The sequence below is a fragment of the Monodon monoceros genome, unplaced genomic scaffold, assembly GCF_005190385.1.
Source record: "Monodon monoceros isolate NGI ecotype Baffin Bay Population unplaced genomic scaffold, NGI_Narwhal_1 Super_Scaffold_22, whole genome shotgun sequence".
Lineage (NCBI taxonomy): Eukaryota > Metazoa > Chordata > Mammalia > Artiodactyla > Monodontidae > Monodon > Monodon monoceros.
This window is the reverse complement of record NW_021703779.1, coordinates 116,478,801-116,497,074: the sequence shown is the minus strand read 5'-3', so window position 1 is coordinate 116,497,074 and position 18,274 is coordinate 116,478,801. Positions and strand designations below refer to the sequence as shown.

The window sequence follows — 18,274 nt, the reverse complement described above, 5'->3', positions numbered from 1 at the left end:
ATATATACACGCATGTATTTACCACTTCTTGGGATAAACTATTACTTGGTTCTTATAAGCTTCTAGTAAGTGAATGATAAGATAGATAGATAGATAATCGAATGAATTGCCTTTTCTAAATAGGCACAGGTAAATTGAGTAGTTTCACTGGTAATTAACTGTTACAAAGTTCATTTACTCGTTTTAATCTTTGTAGACTAGTGTTAAACATGTAATATCCATTTCTGTCTTCTACGTTCTATGGGATAAAAAGAATTATCCTCACTGTGATGTTGAGCTACTTTGGAAATAAGATGACTATTGCCCCAAGGTTTTTCTTGAGCTGCCTCTGGGGCCTCTTAGGGGAAAGAAATTTGGCCTTTGGGGCCCTAAGTTAGTTGAGTGGGTGAACATGGGACTAAATTCGGTCTCTTTGATCTGAGAGAATCAGAGACTTCATTAATGATGGGAACTGCTTTGAAAAATCAGAGAAAGCCTGAGCCAGGCATAATGAATATAAAAATCCAGCTCAGCCCCAGCATGGATCAGACTAAAACGAGGTGATAAAAGCAGATAACTAGGCTAAGATGATGTAAGTTATATAGTTAATAGTTATTAAATATAAAAATATACTCACAAGTAAAACCATGAACAATGCCATAAATAAATTATACTAAGAAGATACTGGGAAAAAGAATAAAAAGAACAAACAACCAATAGGGGATAAAAACCAACAGCTATGAGAATAAAAATAGAATAGGTTGATATTCCTGAACAGAAGACAGAGCTCAGATTTCTGGCTCCATTCATGGGTTATGTGACCTTGGGCAGTTCACTTAACCTCCTTTGTTGGTTTTGCCTTGGTTTCCTTGTCTGTAAAATAGGAACAATAATACCTACTTATTTCAAAGTGTTGTGAAGACAAAGTGGAAAAAAATTGTAGAATATAAAAAAATACTCAATAAACTAGACTATTCTTTCCCTTATGACTAAGGCCTCTTGCTTTATGGTCTTCTAAAAGCTCAACTCCTCTGAAGGCATTCCGAAAGCGGCATGCCTCAGGTTGAGGAACAGAGCTCTGAGAAGACTGCCTAAGACCCACTCCAGGCCTTAGTCACTAAAAGTACATTTTGTTTTGTGTTGTTTCATTTTTTTTTCTTTCTGATATTCTTATTTAATGGCGTTACACTTTCTTTCTGCAGTGGGAGTTGGATACTCTTTCTTTCAAGCATGTAAACTTTTTTCAAAAGGTACCCATCTTTATTACTTTTCATCAGTACATTTTCTGAGTTTGTGTACGTGTGAAAAACCAGTTTGGCATCTAAAACCAGCAGCAATTCATTCTTGCATTCTGCCTAGGATTAACTTTCTCCTTTTTTTCATAATAAGCATATCCATTATTCTCTCAGTACTAAACTTACCTTGGAAAATAACTATATAAAAAGTAGATTATTCCCTTTCATCAAATGACCACTCATAAGACGAAAACAATTGGCCATGTTAAAATAAATCAAGCTTGCTTTCATTGTAGGGACTCTCTGTCACCCAGAATAAAACTATTTGTTGGGAGTAGCTTGAATTTGCCTCGATTTAGAACTGCCTAATGTATTTATAAGGAAGAAGGCAGCTTACTGAATAAATGACATGGATGCATAAATGATTTTATCTGTTATCCATCATGGTTTCTAAATTAAATCAGAGCATTATTTATGCTACAAACACTGTTCATTTTACCTAATTGGTCTGTGAGTAGTGGGGATTCTGACAATCAGTTCCAAATAATTCTTCAAGACTTTTAATTGCTAAGCCAAATATATAAGATTTGGTAAAAAAAAAAAAAAAAGATTTGGTCAAATCAAGGCATAAATGTTAATTTTTTATAAAATAAGTCAAACTGTTTTTTTGTTGTTTTTGTTTGTTTATTTTCATTAATTTGCATCAAATAGAATCTTGTATCTAACACAGTGTCTGGCACCTAGCAAGATGTAGTAACTATTTGCTGAATTAACATTTCATACAGAGGGAAGTTATGGAAGAACATTGTGTGCGAGGGGTAAGATGTGGTTTGAGCTCCCAAATCTGTAGCTCTAGTCTAGATCTTTCTCCTGAACTTCAGAGTCTGCGTTTCCAATTTGCCTCCTTGAATTTCCTACCGGCAGCTCAGTCTCAGCGAACCCCCAAACTGATGCCATTTCTCCTGCTCCCCTTTCTCACTCATTCCTGACCTCTAATCAGTCCAAAAAACCCACTTGTTTCCATCCGCCCTGCTAGCCCTCACTGCCACTTCCGGAATCCAGCCTAACAACCATCTGTTGCCTTGGCAACTACAACAGTCTCCCTGTTTCCCACTTTCTTTTCTTAAATGCCCCTAGTTGTCTTGCCTTTTGGACTTTACACCTACTGTTCTCTCCTACTCCGCCATCAGATTTCCTATCTCTAGGCCTCTTCCTTCAGGTAAGCTTTTCCTTCCTGCCTCTCCTCCTCCCCTGCACCCCAGTTCGGTCAGGTGTTCATGCCATGGCATAACAAGCCCCTCTTCATTTCTTCTCAGCTTTAGCGTCGTTGCCTGTTTCCTATCTCTCTTGCTAGACTGTAAGCTCTGTCAGAGCAGGGACTGTGTGCAGTTCACGTTTGTATGCCCAGCACCAGACACAAAGCTTAGCAGAGAGTATAGGTGCTTAAGAATTATATATATATATATATATATATATATATATATATATATATATATACACAGTCATATTGTTAAAAGAATGAATACATCTACCTTGCTTTTCAGAAAAAGATGCATTCTTCATAAGTTGTGTATATATTCCTTTTTCATCTCTTAATGTATTTGCAAAGAATTAATTAGTACAGCCAATAAGTAAAGCTCCCTAAGTTTCCTTTATAAGTATCTTTGGATGTCTGTATATCAAGTTTCTTTAAAGTGATGGGTATCAGTATTTATTGAGAAATTGATTTTATATGGTAATTGCCACAAAGTCTAATTTATATTTATCTATTTACATATATATCGTGTAAAGGTAAATATTCCCATATAGAATATATTTTTAAGTAAATGAAAGTGAAGGATAAGATTTAGAGAACTTAACGACAGAGTCTTTCCCTGAGTGGGCCTTGTCATGGCTCCCACCGAAGAGGAAAGGACAAAAAGTCTATTCCTTCCAGCAGCCCTGAGAATTAGGAGCCTAAACGGCCTTGTCTTTTTTTTTTTCTTTTTTTTTTTTTGCGGTACGCGGGCCTCTCACTGTTGTGGCCTCTCCCGTTGCGGAGCACAGGCTCCGGACGCGCAGGCTCAGCGGCCATGGCTCACGGGTCCAGCCGCTCCGTGGCATGTGGGGTCTTCCCGGACCGGGGCACGAACCCGTGTCCCCTGAATCGGCAGGCGGACTCTCAACCACTGCGCCACCAGGGAAGCCCAGAAATGTTGTTTTATATAGTGGTTAGAAACACGGATTCTGATAGTAGACTTTATGGATTTGGGTACCACTTTTGCTTCTTGGACAAGATATTAAGCTTAGTCACCTATAAAATGGGGATAGAAGTAGTACTTATTGCTTAGGGTCGATTTGAGGGTTAAAAAAGAAAATGCACGTGTAGGGCTTAGAATAGTGCCTGGCATGTAGTAAGTGCCAAATAAATGTCAGAGGCTATAATTGTTAGTTAAATTGAGATTTTTTCCCGAAATTCTTTTTGATTCAGTTAATCAGTGAGCTACCATCTGATTAAATGCTTATGTTATGAGAATGAACACTAAACCTGCGAATAATCATGGGTACTAACACCTAGCTTCGTGCTTGCTCGGCAATCCAGCAAATGTTTGATGAATGAGAGAATGGGTGAATACATAGCAAATCGTGCTCTGTAAGAAGTTGAAATCATATAGATAAGTCTAACTAAATCATCTGTTATGTATAGTGTGATTTAAAAATACTAACATAAACATGATGGGACATTAATGTCTCTGTAACACACATGCACGTATTTTTATGAAAAGTGTTGATTTTAATTCTCGTTTGAAATTCTTCTTTCATATTTCTCTACCAGGGAGGAAGACTTGGAGACAAAATCAGAGCAACATAAAAGTAAATATCATTAATTAATTCAAAGTTGGCCTTATTGCTGTAGTTGCAGAATTGGGATAGGGACTAAAACCATATTTTTTCATTCACTAAACCAATATTGTGCATTTGAAAGCCAATTTCATCGAAAAGAAAAAGCTGCTGTTGCATTGTGTCTAATTGCAGTACTGGCGTAGCCCCAGATATATGAGCAGTTTCTCAGGTCTTGGCTCAAGTTCAGAATAATTGCTGTAGAACATCTCACATAAGTTCCAGCTTCTCATTCCTGCCCCCACCTCAATTCACCTAAACAATTGTTGCATCTTCTTACAAAAGGAGATTTCTTTCCTAAGTGATTCCAGTCCTGCAAGTACGAAACATGGACAAAGGACAGATTCTAATGGACCATCCCCTTGCCTCAAAACAGACATCTATCCATTTCTTGATAGATTTAAGATTCCTTCTCAGTTAGCCATGATATTCTGGTATCTGCAGAGAGTAGCCTCCTCAAAACTGCAGCACCCTACGTTTTCTTTGTGTGTTCTTTTTTAAAAATAATTAATTAATTAATTTGGGGCTGCATTGGGTCTTCGTTGCTGTGCGCGGGCTTTCTCTAGTTGCGGCGAGCGGGGGCTACTCGTTGTTGCGGTGTGAAGGCTTCTCATTGCAGTGGCTTCTCTTGCTGCAGAGCACGGGCTCTAGGCGCGCCAGCTTCAGTAGTTGCAGCACGTGGGCTCAGTAGTTGTGGCTCACGGGCTCTAGAGTGCAGGATCAGTAGCTGTGGCATGCGGGCTTAGTTGCTCCGAGGCATGTGGGACCTTCCCGGACCAGAGATTGAACCCATGTCCCCTGCATTGGCAGGCGGATTCTTAACCACTGCACCACCAGGGAAATCCCGGCATGTGGGATCTTAGTTCCTCAACCAGGGATCGAACCTGTGCCCTCTGCAGTGGAAACACGGAGTCTTAGCCACTGGACCGCCAGGGATGTCCCAGTACAATCAACTTTTTATGAATTAACCTCATTTTCCCGAAGTGCCAAAGAAATGAAACATTACTTAACATATAAAGTAAATGGTAATGAATATCTTAAATCTGTCCTCTTAGGCAACTAAAATAATTTTTTTAACTAGTACATATCAAAGTTATTTCTGAAAAAATCATACTCATAGTGTTACTTTTCAGTTTATCTATACAGTTAGAACGTAGACAGAAGAAAACTTAATTTGAGTTAGAGTTCCATGAAAAAGAACTATACCTACGTAGATGCTAATTTCACTTTTATTTTCATTTCAGATTGAAGCAGTGCATGATTGTCAGGAGAAGAGAAGTTCTGCTCAGTCCTCCAGTTTGGACAATGACAATAGCCTGGATACTTTAAAGAAGTATCTTTTATTTATTAACATACACCCATATATACATCTACCAGTAGGAGGCTCTGATTCAGTGTTCAAGGCCAATGTGCTTAGAATTTTGAGTTCACAGAATGGGGTTCTACTGGATGTGATGAAAAGTACACTAGAGAAGGTGTCAGAAGTCCTAGATTTAGGCCTGGCCAACCTATATTCTGTTTATGTGACTTGAAAATTAACCAGATCTTTTCAGAATCTTAGTCTCCTCTTTTATGAAAGAGGTGAGAGTGAATGGGTCAGTGTTTCAAAAACTACAAAGGATTATGTAGATATACAATGTGGTTTTATAGGTGCTAATAAAAATCATTCTTTTGTTCACTTTTATATTATTATGTTAATATTCCACACATATGAATATTCACATTTTAAACTTTATATCACAGACTTTTGAGTAAGTAACCAGTATTTTGGAGCAAGTTATGTATATAGTCAAAGACTGTTAAATGTTAATTCTTAAAAGTGTAAAAATTTAAAAGAAGCCAAGGATAGAAGTTAAATTAAATGGGTAACTTATATTGGGGAGTGAGGAAATAAATTTTAAATATGATGTCAATTAGAAATCACATTGGAAGGAAAATGTATTTTATTTTAAAAAGACAGTAAAAAAATTACTACAGAAACTTAAGTATGATCTATATTTGAGAAAACCAGTATAATCATGTCTTGGAAAATTTCAGAACATTACTGGGAAAAAAAGGAAAAATTGTGCCTAAAATGCAAATATTATTTTTTTCTGAGCGAGAGAGAGGGAACTATAGCACAGAAACTGTGCTGTTCAGAAAAGTATTCCCAGCTTTTGCGCAGTGGCAGTATCATAGCCAATGAGGTTTATTCGAGGCGCGATTATTGCTAATTGAAAAAAGTATTCCCCAGATTTTTAGGAATAGATTTTGTGAATTTTTAGTAAATGATTCTTAAGCTTAGTGAGTTAGAAATAAGATGGGTTTTTTTTCTCTTTAAAAATAACTCCTGAGCCCCACTCCTCTTTTTTAAAAACAATTTTTAAGAGTCTTGTGCGTAGTACTTACTCTAGAAACCATAGAATTAATTTTATATTTTGATGATAAAACCAAACCATTGGTAGTTCCCCTGCATTATTAATTTTCATCTTTGACAATTTATAATGATAATAAGTGAAATGTTGCAATACAATTCTAAAGCCATAAAATAACTGACAGATGTGGTCCTTTCATTTTAGCCACGTCCTAAATGAGCTGGTACAGACAGAGAAGGTGTATGTTCGGGAACTATTTGCTGTTTTGTTGGTAAGTGACTCAGATCGTATCTTCCTGTCTTTTAGGAAGTGCTTCGGGCAGACTTCTCTTTTTGTCTCCTTCCTTGATTGTTAAATGTGCATATTCAGGTTCTCCCTCAGCAGTGAGAATTGTGGGTTCAGAATTTGTTACAGAACAGATAAGCTGTTCCCTTAGGAATACAGCAGATTGTTATCATTATTCCCAGGGTGCTCTTTAGAGATTGTGATGTAAAGCATTAAGTTGGGAGAAAAACATTCTCTTGATACAAATGTCATAATATTAATTTGGTCTGAAAAAAACTAAACAATTATTGCCTGTTTAAGGAGAAGTTAATGGCCTGTAATATCATTTTTCATACCTGGTTTCTATTTTGTCTCTATTTTGTTTTCCTATAAGCTACCCTGAAGGCCAAAGAGCTGTCACTTTATTCTACCCATTGAGTAGAAAACCTTGACTTCCTTGTTCTACTATCTAAAATAATAATAATAATAATAGTGGATAACTTTGGGAACTAGAAAATGTTAAAATTTAAACAACTTTACCCATTAATCCCATATATGTTCTGCTATACCTATATCTTTGGTGGCCCAATCAAATGTTGATGTAAATATTTTTTAAATGAATAAATGTATTTATTTTGGGTAGGGCTATAGAGAGGAGATGGATAATCCAGAGATGTTTGACCTTATACCACCTCTCCTGAGAAATAAAAAGGATGTTCTCTTTGGAAATATGGCAGAAATATATGAATTCCATAACAAGTATGTAATTGCTGAATTGAATTTTCTTTTTCGTGATTTTTATTTAAAAGGTTATTGATCAATTTAGCGTATTTCACACAAAATCATATCATTTTTTTCTTTGAAATTTTTACAGCATTTTCATGAGGAGTCTGGAAGATTGCGTTGTTGCTCCAGAAAGAGTGGGACCTTGTTTCCTGGAAAGGGTTAGTCCAATGATTATTTCAAAATAGATAAATATAGGCCACCAAAAGAGCAGGTCATTTTACAGATTTAGAGACAAGGTAGGCATTATTTTTTATGTCTTTATGTTTTTGGAGGAAACACATCACTCCAGCAAGTATTTGAGGCTAAACCACGTTTTGTTACAGGAATGGGGTATTCGAACGTGCAAATGGCCATTGTATTCTGTGCTATCAAATGCTACAATGGCTCAGCTTGTGTCCACTGACCCCTGGGTGATCCCAGGAGTCCAAGGACCATCCTGGCTGTGAAGATGGAAGATTTGGGATCATCTCAGCGCAACCATTCTTGGCGTGGTTAATTTTTAGCCTAAGAGATGCCTTGATATTCCCCTCTAATACACGTGAAGTCTTTGAATCAAATGGAGTCTGGCTTTCAGACACCAAGGCATCTATCACAGGAACTTTGCAAAATGGGGAGCTGTGTGTTCCTTTTATTCTACAAGATCATTCAGGGAGGCTCATTCTCTACGTCCTAAGAGTGTACTTAGTACAATTGACTTCCCAGGCTTTGTAATCATACTCTCTTCCATTAGAGTTTTCTCTCACAATGTTCTCTGCTTATCTAGTTCCTCCTCTTCTTGAAAGATCAGTTTTGTCTTGATTTGAGAGTCAGTTTGATAGAGGTGATCACTGAAAGCTTCCAAGGAGATATCTTGTCTCAGAAAGCGTTTATGGCGTGAGAAAATAATAAGGATAAGGCAGAACCTTTCTCAACATATCCAAACTTCAAATGCATTTAAACCATGGCCAAATTCCTCCCCAACTTCCCTAAGCAACAGCAACCTCTCTTTCCTTTGAACTGTAGTACTTAATGTCTGTGCTACTCATTGGGAATTTTACATTACTACGCATCTTTACACATATTCATGAAATCTGCTCCAACTAGATGGAAAGCTCATTGAGGCAGGGTCCATATCCCATGTATTTTTGTATCTCTAATAAGGTCAGCATGGTTCTTGGCGATCAGTAGGGGTTTAATAAGTGCCTGTTGGTCTGTTCATTCATTCGACAGCCATCTACTGAATACCTACTCTGTGCCAAGCACTTTACTAGGCAATGCGGAATACCAAGACCATCCACATAGAAAGACAGGGAATCCATTGTGTACAGTGTGAGATGTGGTATATTAGAGATATACAAAGGGTCCTATAGGAGCCAAGAAGAGGTGCATCTGCTATTGACTGGAGGTATAAGTGATGGTTGTATAGAAGAGATGACTCATGAGATGAATGTTAATGAGTGAGTAGGAGGTAGCCCATTACATGAGGGTCGAATAAAGATGATTCCAGGGAGAGAGAATAGCATGGGCAGATGCCTCGCAGTGTTATGGTACAATGATGATGCTCCGAGGAACCAAAGACCTCGGGACTTACTATAAGTTCATTCACTAGGGAGTCGAGAGACTGAAAGCATAGAAAGAGCGTATTTCTTGGTATCCTATTACCTCATAGTAGTGAAAAAAGTAGTCTGTTTTCATAGTTCATTCAAAGAAGGCTTTTCTCCCTCTGACTTTTCTTTTCTCCCTCTAACTCTTAAACTTGGTAAATGGAAGTTATGAAATTCCTTGGATAATTATGTGTCCCTGTACCTGGTCTGATGGGCATGCTGTTCTTGGAATATAAAAAGGGCTTCTGACCAGCTGCCAGTGTGACAGGCCCTTTAGGCCACATTCCCTGTGATGCTTGGCCATACTAACCCTTGCTCAGGCTTCCTTGATAAGAAAAGTACATGCTCACAAATTGCTAATACCCTTGAATTTTCTTTTTATCACAGAAAGATGATTTTCAAATGTATGCAAAATATTGTCAGAATAAGCCCAGGTCAGAGGCAATTTGGAAGAAGTATTCAGAATGCACCTTTTTCCAGGTATAGTAATTGTTCAGGTATTGGATGTACTCTCTGTGGAAGATACTGGGGTATTTCTTATTTATAAATTCATTTTCTGCTTTAAGTAAGTTATATATATATATAAAAGAGCGGTTTGACCCACCCCAAAATACGCATACACGCACACAAACATATATGCTGCTCCCCAGAGGCAACTATTTTCTGCTCTTTTAGCTACTTCTTTCGGTATTTACCTCCATACCTCCAAATATCATACCCATGTTGCTGCTTCCCATGATGGAAGATGAGGATTTAGCTTTCTTTCATTGTCCTTGGCTCCCCAACACACACACACACACACACACACACACACACACACACACACACACACCCCTTTTCCTCCAAATAGTCCAATCTAGTTATATTGTGTAACTCTGGTTAGATTGATATACAGTGTTATATTATTAAGACTGTGTAATTTCTGTGCTCAGGTGAATAATGTGGAATAAGACGGTTGCTTTTCCTTCCTTATTATTTTTCTTACAAGTGTCTTTTTTACTCACTTAATTTTCTAGGTACTTATCCCTATTCTACCCCAAACTCTCCCAGTTGTGAGAGTTACATCAATCTCTTCTTAGTACATTTAAACATTATATTTTCTCTGAATTTCATCTTGAAAAAATCTCCCCTGGAGTCTTCTGACCTGCTCATCTAGACTCACTAAGCCCGTTGTGCAGCTGCCATCTTGGAATGTTGGTGAATATCAATTTCGGGGAGCCTGTTCACGTGTCTCTTGCCCAGGCTCTCCCGTTTCCTAGGTGCCATATCTGTCTCTTCCTTGTTTTATTAACTTGTTCAGCGGAATACATCCTCCAGTAGCTTTACTGAGAAAGTGTGCATGATAGGTAAATGTTTCTGAGAGCGTGCATGTCTGCGAATGTCTTTATTCTACCCTAACACTTGATTGCTAGCTTGACTGGGTATAGAGTTCTATGTAAGAAATAATTTTCCTCAGAATTTTGAAGGTATTTGCTCCATTGTTTTCTAGTTTCCAGTGTTGCTGTTAAGAAATCTTATGCCATTTTGATTTTTGTTCCTTTGCATGTGACCTAGTTTTGTCCTCTCTGTGAAAGCTTATGGGAGCTTCCTTTATCCTCAGGGTTCTGAAATATCACAGTGCTGTACCATTATCCAATCTTATGGTGATCCCTTTGAATTTGGAACCCCTTGTCCAAATTTAGTTGGATTTTTTTTCCTTTGATTTTCTCCACACAATTTTCTCCATTTTCTCTTTCTGGAATTTCTATTGTACAGATGTTGGAGATTCTGGACCAGTCCTCTAATTATCTTTTCTTTCTATGTTCTGGGTCTTTGTCTTGTTGCTGTATCTTCTGGGACTTATCTTCCAGTCCTTCTGTTGAGGGTTTTGTTTCTGCCGTCATGTTATTAATTTTGAAGAGCCTCTACCCCTTTTTGTTCTCTGAATGTTCCTTTCAGTACAACCCTGTTTATGTTTCATGAATTCAATATCTTTACTTATCTCTATGAGGAGAATTATAATAGATTTTCCTTTTAAAAATAGCTTTCTCCTCCTTGCAGAGTTTCTGTTGTCTTCATATTGCTTTTCTTCTTTCTTTTCTTTTCTTTTTTTTGTTTCTGTCACTTTCCTCAAATGTCTGGTGATATTTGGTTGTCCACTTGCGTTAGGAATAAGCACTAAAAAGCTCACTGGAAGTTTCCTGTGCTTATGTGGGTTTATTGACCATGGTCCTCACTGTTGGGTCCTTGGAGGATCCCCAAGACCTGTATGTTTAGGTCCTTTTGCTCAGGCTGGTCAGATTCTCCATTCTGCTACCTGGAGAATAAGGATCTGACTGCCAGTGTTCTGGTAGCCAAGTGGGGGGAAAGGTTGAGAGTCTCTTAGTTGGTACATAAATATTCAGGTAATCTCTTTGCTTTCAATATGGTATGATGCCGTCAGCTGGACCTGGTATTCCCTAGTCCAAAGGCCCTCTGTTTTACTCTTTTCAGATAAACATCCTTTCTTGTGCTATGGGGACAAGGGCAGCAGCCACCCAGTTTTGCACAGTGGCATGCTGTCTAAGATGCTTACTGTTGCTGCCGCCGCCGGTGCTGCTTTGTTTAGATTTAATGCTCATTTAATTCTTTTTTTTTTTTTTTTTTTGGTAACAGCTTTGTTGAGATATAATTAAAATAACACAAAATTCACCCTTTTAAAATGTACAATTCAGTAGTTTCACTATATTCATCACTCCAAAAACAATTCTCTTTTAACAGTCACCTCCCACTTTCCCCCAAGCCCCAACTGCTCTCTGCAATTACGAAGCTACTTTCTGTCACTATAGATTTGCCTGTTCTGAACATTTCATATAAATGGAATCTTAAAATACATGACCTTCTGTGTCTGGCTCCTTCCACTCAGCATCATGTTTTCATGGTTCATCCGTGTTGTAGCAAGTGTCAGAACTTCATTCCATTTTATGGCCTAATAATATTCCATTGTATGGATGGATATTCCACATTTTATTTACCCATTCATCAGTTGATGGACATTTGGGTTGTCTCCACCTTTTGTGTACAAGTTTTTGTGTGGGCATTATTTTCATTTCTCTTTGCCATAGACCTGGGTGTGAAATTGCTAGGTCATATGGTAATTCTGTTAACTTTTTGAAGAACTGTTGGGTTGTTTTCCAAAGTTGCTGCACCTTTTTACATTCCTGCCAACGGTGTATGAGGGGCCTGATTGCTCCACACCTCTACCAACACTGGTTAGTATCTAATTGCTTCTTAAACAAACTTTTAAAATTACTTCTTAAACAGCTATCTTTTTTCAAACCCCACCTTCATCTCCAACTTCCAGAGGTACTTGATTCTGGAGTCTTTGTGGAGGAGGGGGAAGTGTGTTCTTTAACATAAATTGAGTTGTTCCTTGGCTTTTCCCTCTGCCAGTTTCCAAATTTTGTCAATGTTTTTCCCTCTTTCATCTTTGTAACTTTGGGTTTTTCGTTGTAAAAATAACTTTTCCATCACTTTAATTGGGTTTCATGAGTGGAGAGCTAAATACATGTATCAGTCCACCATTTTTAACCATAAAAGTTGATAATCGAATTAGATTATGTATTGGATTTTATCACATACAGAGGAGGGTCCTGGATCTTCCATAGATATCTCCTCTCCCATTCCCTTTGTGTTCTGCACTTCCTATACGCAGATTTCATCCCAAACAGCTCCATCTTGCCCTAATTATGGACCCTACAATGTTCCCAGGACCCAAAGTCATGGCTCTTGTATTTATAGTGGCAGCAAGCCAATAATCAGATGAAATGTAGCACCAGTTGATAAGGGCTGTATTTTTCTTGTGACATTTAAAAACCTCTTCTCATACCCAGTCTGATTTATATTCAGTACAACCTATTTCTTTTCTGGGTCTTGGCTTGCAGAGCTGAGCCTTTTGTTAATTTTCTTGGATACTTTGAAGTACTTTGTGGTCATGTTAACCTATGGTCATTCATTGCTTTCTTCCTTTTTTTTTTTTTTGCGGTACGCGGGCCTCTCACTGCTATGGCCTCTCCCGTTGCGGAGCACAGGCTCCGGACGCGCAGGTTCAGCGGCCATGGCTCACGGGCCCAGCCGCTCCGTGGCATGTGGGATCTTCCCAGACCGGGGCACGAACCCGCGTCCCCTGCATCGGCAGGCCGACTCTCAACCACTGCGCCACCAGGGAAGCCCTGCTTTCTTACTTTTTAAGCATTCTACGTCATTGTGAATTTATATATAAAAACTTTTTAGTCTTTGAAATTTGAGGATTTTCTACCTCTCCGATCCTTGAAATAAAGTTTACTGTAGTGTTTTAGACATACTGCCTCTCACAATTTCCATACCATATATAACAGCAATTTTTCTGGTAACTTTTCCTTGAGATGTAAGAAACATGCGTGCATTGGGTCTAATCAATGAACATTTGACATTTTCATAGGTAAATGTCAATTTAAATTTATTGATCATTGTATTTTTTTTTTTGTGATCATTGTATTTTAATGACAGGAATGTCAAAGAAAATTAAAACACAGACTTGGTCTAGATTCCTATTTACTGAAACCAGTGCAACGGATTACTAAATATCAGTTACTGTTGAAGGTAAGTGCATGAAACATTTGTTTCTTTCTTTCCTTACTTCTTTGGGTCAAATGTGGCAAAGCCATTAAAACGGAAGCAGCTGACTAGTAAGCACTAGAAATAGGTAGGCTTCCTGACTGGGACAGCTGGATTTAGCAGTTGAATCAATGCTCCTAGCTATTCAATCGTCCATACAAGTTACACTGATACATGGATAACCCTGACTGCAGAACTTTTACTGTTGTTAAGCAGAACTAAACAAATATAGTTTTGAGACTGTATTTCCTGTGGGCCTTCTCAATGAAAAATGAAGATGGCATACCTCTGAGTAATGTGAAAGGATTCCAAAAATGTCACGTTAAGTATAAATACAACATAGCCTGTTTTAAAATGTCTTTTTACAACGTTCTATGGTATATGCATAATGAATAAAATGAATTGCTGTAAGTGGAGGACCAAAAAATGCGTAATTGCTTTAAAAACAGATCTCTAGCGTGTCCTAATACCTATAGTTCTCCAGCTCCAGAAGCATTGAATGCCCTTTGCTTTCTACTGTTTAGTCACTATTCCGTTTCTTCCCCAGTTTTGACATTGTTATTAAATATAGTATTAACGTGACAAATAGCATATGAAAGAAATTACTCGAAAAACTGCCATTATCTTTGGATTCCTCCTCGAAAGCGTGTTAGCCAAAAATGTATTCATTTTCTCCAGCTATTAATATCAGCCTAATATTAATCCTTGACTTCTAATTACAGGAGCTATTAAAATATAGCAAAGACTGCGAAGGATCTGTGCAATTAAAGGAGGCACTTGACATGATACTGGATTTACTGAAGTCAGTTAATGACTCAATGCATCAGATTGCAATAAATGGCTATATCGTAAGTAGATCATAACGATTGTTGCAGTTTTACAGGGTAAGCATGTTAACATCTCTTTCTTCCTCTCCTGGAATCAACTGAGAAATAAGATGTAAGAGGCAGACAAATGAAGGATCCGAATGTCAGCATTATTACTTATGATGCTAAGTGGAAAATTGGCTTCAGATCAGCAGCCAGATGGATTTACGACATTCCCCTTGTCCCTAACAAGGCCTACCCCCAAGTGCAGACCTTGGGAGATCCCGCTTGCTGGAATGTTTGGGTCTATTCTAAGGAGGCATATGGTCCCAGAATTGCTCTTTGCCTCAGTCCAGGATAGAGATGGAAGAAAGAGATCAAATCTTTAGAGTTAACTGCCCCCCGTGGGAAAACTTGGACTGGGAGAGGTCATTTACCGATTAGGATTGAGGAAATAATGGAAACATGAAGCCAGGGAAAAGGAGGCTTCTTCTATCTCCTGGTCCCACAGTCATTTTGTAACTGGGTGACACATGGCATGTTTTCCTGTGAAAAGTTATGATGAATGAAACTTTAAAAACTATAAATATACGCTTCAGGGTTTTAGTAACTCAATCTAAACACTGTAATATTGATGTCAGAGATCTGAATGTTGCTCTGCCTTGTACTAATGAGTTTGGGTTTTCCATTCCAGGGAAACTTAAATGAGCTGGGCAAGATGATAACGCAGGGTGCATTCAGCGTTTGGATTGGACACAAGAAAGGTGCTACAAAGATGAAGGATTTTGCTAGATTCAAGCCAATGCAGCGGCACCTTTTCTTGTACGAAAAAGCCATTGTTTTTTGTAAAAGGCGTGTTGAAAGCAGAGAAGGCTCCGATCGATACCCGTCATACAGTTTTAAGCACTGTTTGAAAGTAAGACTGTTTGAATTGTGTAATGTAATAGTCTTTCATATATACATATACTGTATTCCAGTTTGTATACTTTTTCAGCTCAGATGACTGGGCTGAAAAAGTATATATACTCTTATACTTTAGTTGCACATCTTTTTTTAAAAGAAAATCTTTTTTTTTTAAATTGAGGTATAACTGACATATAACATTACATTAGTTTCAGGTGTACAGTGTAATGATTCAATATTTGTATATGTTGTGAAATGATCACCACAAGTAACATCCATCACCACACATAGTTACAGACCTTTTTTTCTTGTGATGGGAACTTTTAAGATCTAATCTGTTCGCAAGTTTCAAATATGAAGTACAGTATTATTAACCGTGGTACCCATAGTCACCATGCTGTGCATTACAGCCCTAGGACTTATTTTATAACGGGAAGTTTGTACCCTTTGACTCCCCCTTCACCACCCATTTCGCACGCTCCCACCCATGGAACCTTAAGTAGAAGTCTTAGAGAGAAGTCAGGTGAAGCAGAACTTTTCTGCCTGAAATGAGAGCCACGGAGGGCAGACCGTGGCCTCCTTCCTTTCCTCTCTCACTTCAGTCCCAGGCAGTCCCCAAGGGGGCGCCCTAGACTCCTGCACGGCACAGTTTGAAATTGTGGGCAGTGACACAGGCTCCCCCATTAGCACTCTCTTACCAATGGCTCCAGGTGGAGTTCTTGGTCTTGGTAGCAAGGAGCTTTTCTCATACGGGAGAGTCAAGGAGGAAAGGGTTTCTTCCTTTTTTTCCGTGTGATTTAAAAATGGATCACTTTTATGGTTAGCACATTCCCATTGTATCCCTCCTCCATCCCCTCCCTTCCTGGGTGTGCAAAGCCACCTACCGCTGAATCCTGCCCACACCTGTCCTGTCCGATCCTTAGAAATTACTTTCTTCTCTCCCATAACCCAAACTGCCATTGTGTCCTAATGTTAGTTTGGTATTAAAATGAGAGCAGTATTGTTTGAGGAAGTTACTGCCAATCCAGTGACACTCCCAGCTGGTTTTGACATTTGACAAGAGGAACCTCCAATCCACATGAGTCTGTAATTGGCAAATTTGATTTTTTTTCACACCTAATTAATTTTATCTTTCAAGTTCTACATTGTAAAAGCGGTATGGCATTTGCTGAAGAAAATTTGGAAAATGGAGAAAATTATGACCCTCGACTCCCCAACCACTGTTTCTTGGTTGTTAGCATGTTGAGAATTGATGCGATGTCCAGCAGTGGTAATGGAGAGGGCGTGCCATGTGTCCTGAGCCAGGCCCGAGGGCTTTGTGTCAGGAGGCCACCGGAGAAGCAGGCCCTGCTTTTGATTCTTCCCAGAGGCCAACGACCCCATGCTGTTCCTAATGGGGTTCCTGCCCAGGGTTAGGTCTCTGACTTCTTCCTACTGTCTACTTTCCCTGCTTCACTTCTGAACCCACAGCAGTGACTGTTCAAAAACCTCACTGTTTTCATAACAAATGCCCAGTTGCTCCTTTTAAAAAATTAATTAATTTTTGGCTGTGTTGGGTCTTCGCTGCTGTGCGCGGGCTTTCTCTAGTTGCGGCGAGCGGCGGCTACTTTACATTGCGGTGCGTGGGCTTCTCATTGTGGTGGCTTCTCTTGTTGCGGAGCACGGGCTTTAGGCGTGTGGGCTTCAGTAGTTGTGGCATGCGGGCTCAGTAGTTGTGGCTCGTGGGCTCTAGAGCGCAGGCTCAGTAGTTGTGGCATATGGGCTTAGTTGCTCCGCGGCATGTGGGATCTTCTGGGACCAGGGCGCGAACCCGTGTCCCCTGCATTGGCAGGCGGATTCTTGACCACTGCGCCACCAGGGATGTCTCCCAGTTGCTCCTTTGATATTCGCCCACCTCTAAGCCCCCAAAATCTCCAAGGATCTTTTATGTCTCTAATAAACATCTGTCGAGAAGCAAGAATTTGTAATTGACCTCAGACAGGGTTCAGATGTCTTGCTGTCTGTGTATTTATTCCAGAGGAGGGTACTTTATCTTCATAGCCACGTTGGACCCAAATCCATTTGGTTCACTTTTCTTTTTAATTTTTAAATTTAATTTAATTTATTCTTTTATACAGCACGTTCTTATAGTTATCCATTTTATACATATTAGTGTATACATGTCAATCCCAATCTCCCAATTCATCACACCACCCCCCTGCCCCCGCCACTTTCCCCCCCTTGGTCCCCATACGTTTGTTCTCTACATGTGTCTCAATTTCTGCCCTGCAAACCGTACCATTTTTCTAGGTTCCACATATATGCGTTAATACACGATATTTGTTTTTCTCTTTCTGTCTTACTTCACTCTGTATGGCAGTCTCTAGATCCACCCACGTCTCAACAAATGACCCAATTTCGTTCCTTTTTATGGCTGAGTAATATTCCATTGTATATATGTACCACATCTTCTTTATCCATTCGTCTGTCAATGGGCATTTAGGTGTGACCTAGTTACTACCTAATACACTATTTCTGGCTTGTATCTATTTTTCTTTTTTTACCTTTAATTTGTCACAATGATGGGCACACCAACAGAGTGTTTCTAAAGTACATCACAGTAAGGACAGACTGGTATGAGGTAACCAATTTGTGAGATTTCGAACTACAGTGGCTACTGTGGAAACAGAGGGTGGGATAGATGCAAGAAACACTTCCATGGCAGGTAAACAGGCAGGCTTATTGACTTACTAGATACTGAAAATAAATAATACCTGACATTTGAAGGAAAAAAATCAGCCTGATTTTTCTTTGATTCCCCAATAATGCCTAGTGTCCTTAATAAAAGAGATTAGTCAGTGATGCCTGCAAGGATTTAGACCGGGATTACT

The 18,274-nt window shown here is 38.9% G+C and overlaps 1 protein-coding gene and 1 pseudogene across 6 annotated transcripts in view; both read left to right on the top strand.

The window, feature by feature from the left end:
- The window catches only part of MCF2 (MCF.2 cell line derived transforming sequence), a 64,090-nt gene that overhangs the window by 33,048 nt on the left and 12,768 nt on the right, over positions 1-18,274 (top strand). For 4 of the 6 annotated variants that reach the window (XM_029240675.1, XM_029240674.1, XM_029240671.1 and 1 more), the window contains 9 exons: positions 4,030-4,067; positions 5,339-5,427; positions 6,653-6,719; positions 7,356-7,471; positions 7,587-7,656; positions 9,469-9,561; positions 13,588-13,680; positions 14,418-14,543; positions 15,196-15,417. In XM_029240675.1, the coding sequence (XP_029096508.1) occupies positions 4,030-4,067; positions 5,339-5,427; positions 6,653-6,719; positions 7,356-7,471; positions 7,587-7,656; positions 9,469-9,561; positions 13,588-13,680; positions 14,418-14,543; positions 15,196-15,417 (914 nt within the window). Of the gene's footprint in view, positions 1-1,181; positions 1,230-4,029; positions 4,068-5,338; positions 5,428-6,652; positions 6,720-7,355; positions 7,472-7,586; positions 7,657-9,468; positions 9,562-13,587; positions 13,681-14,417; positions 14,544-15,195; positions 15,418-18,274 lie in introns of all 6 variants that reach the window. The other 2 variants (XM_029240670.1, XM_029240672.1) reach the window with 1 other exon arrangement.
- On the top strand, positions 6,247-6,373 carry LOC114906647 (annotated as a pseudogene).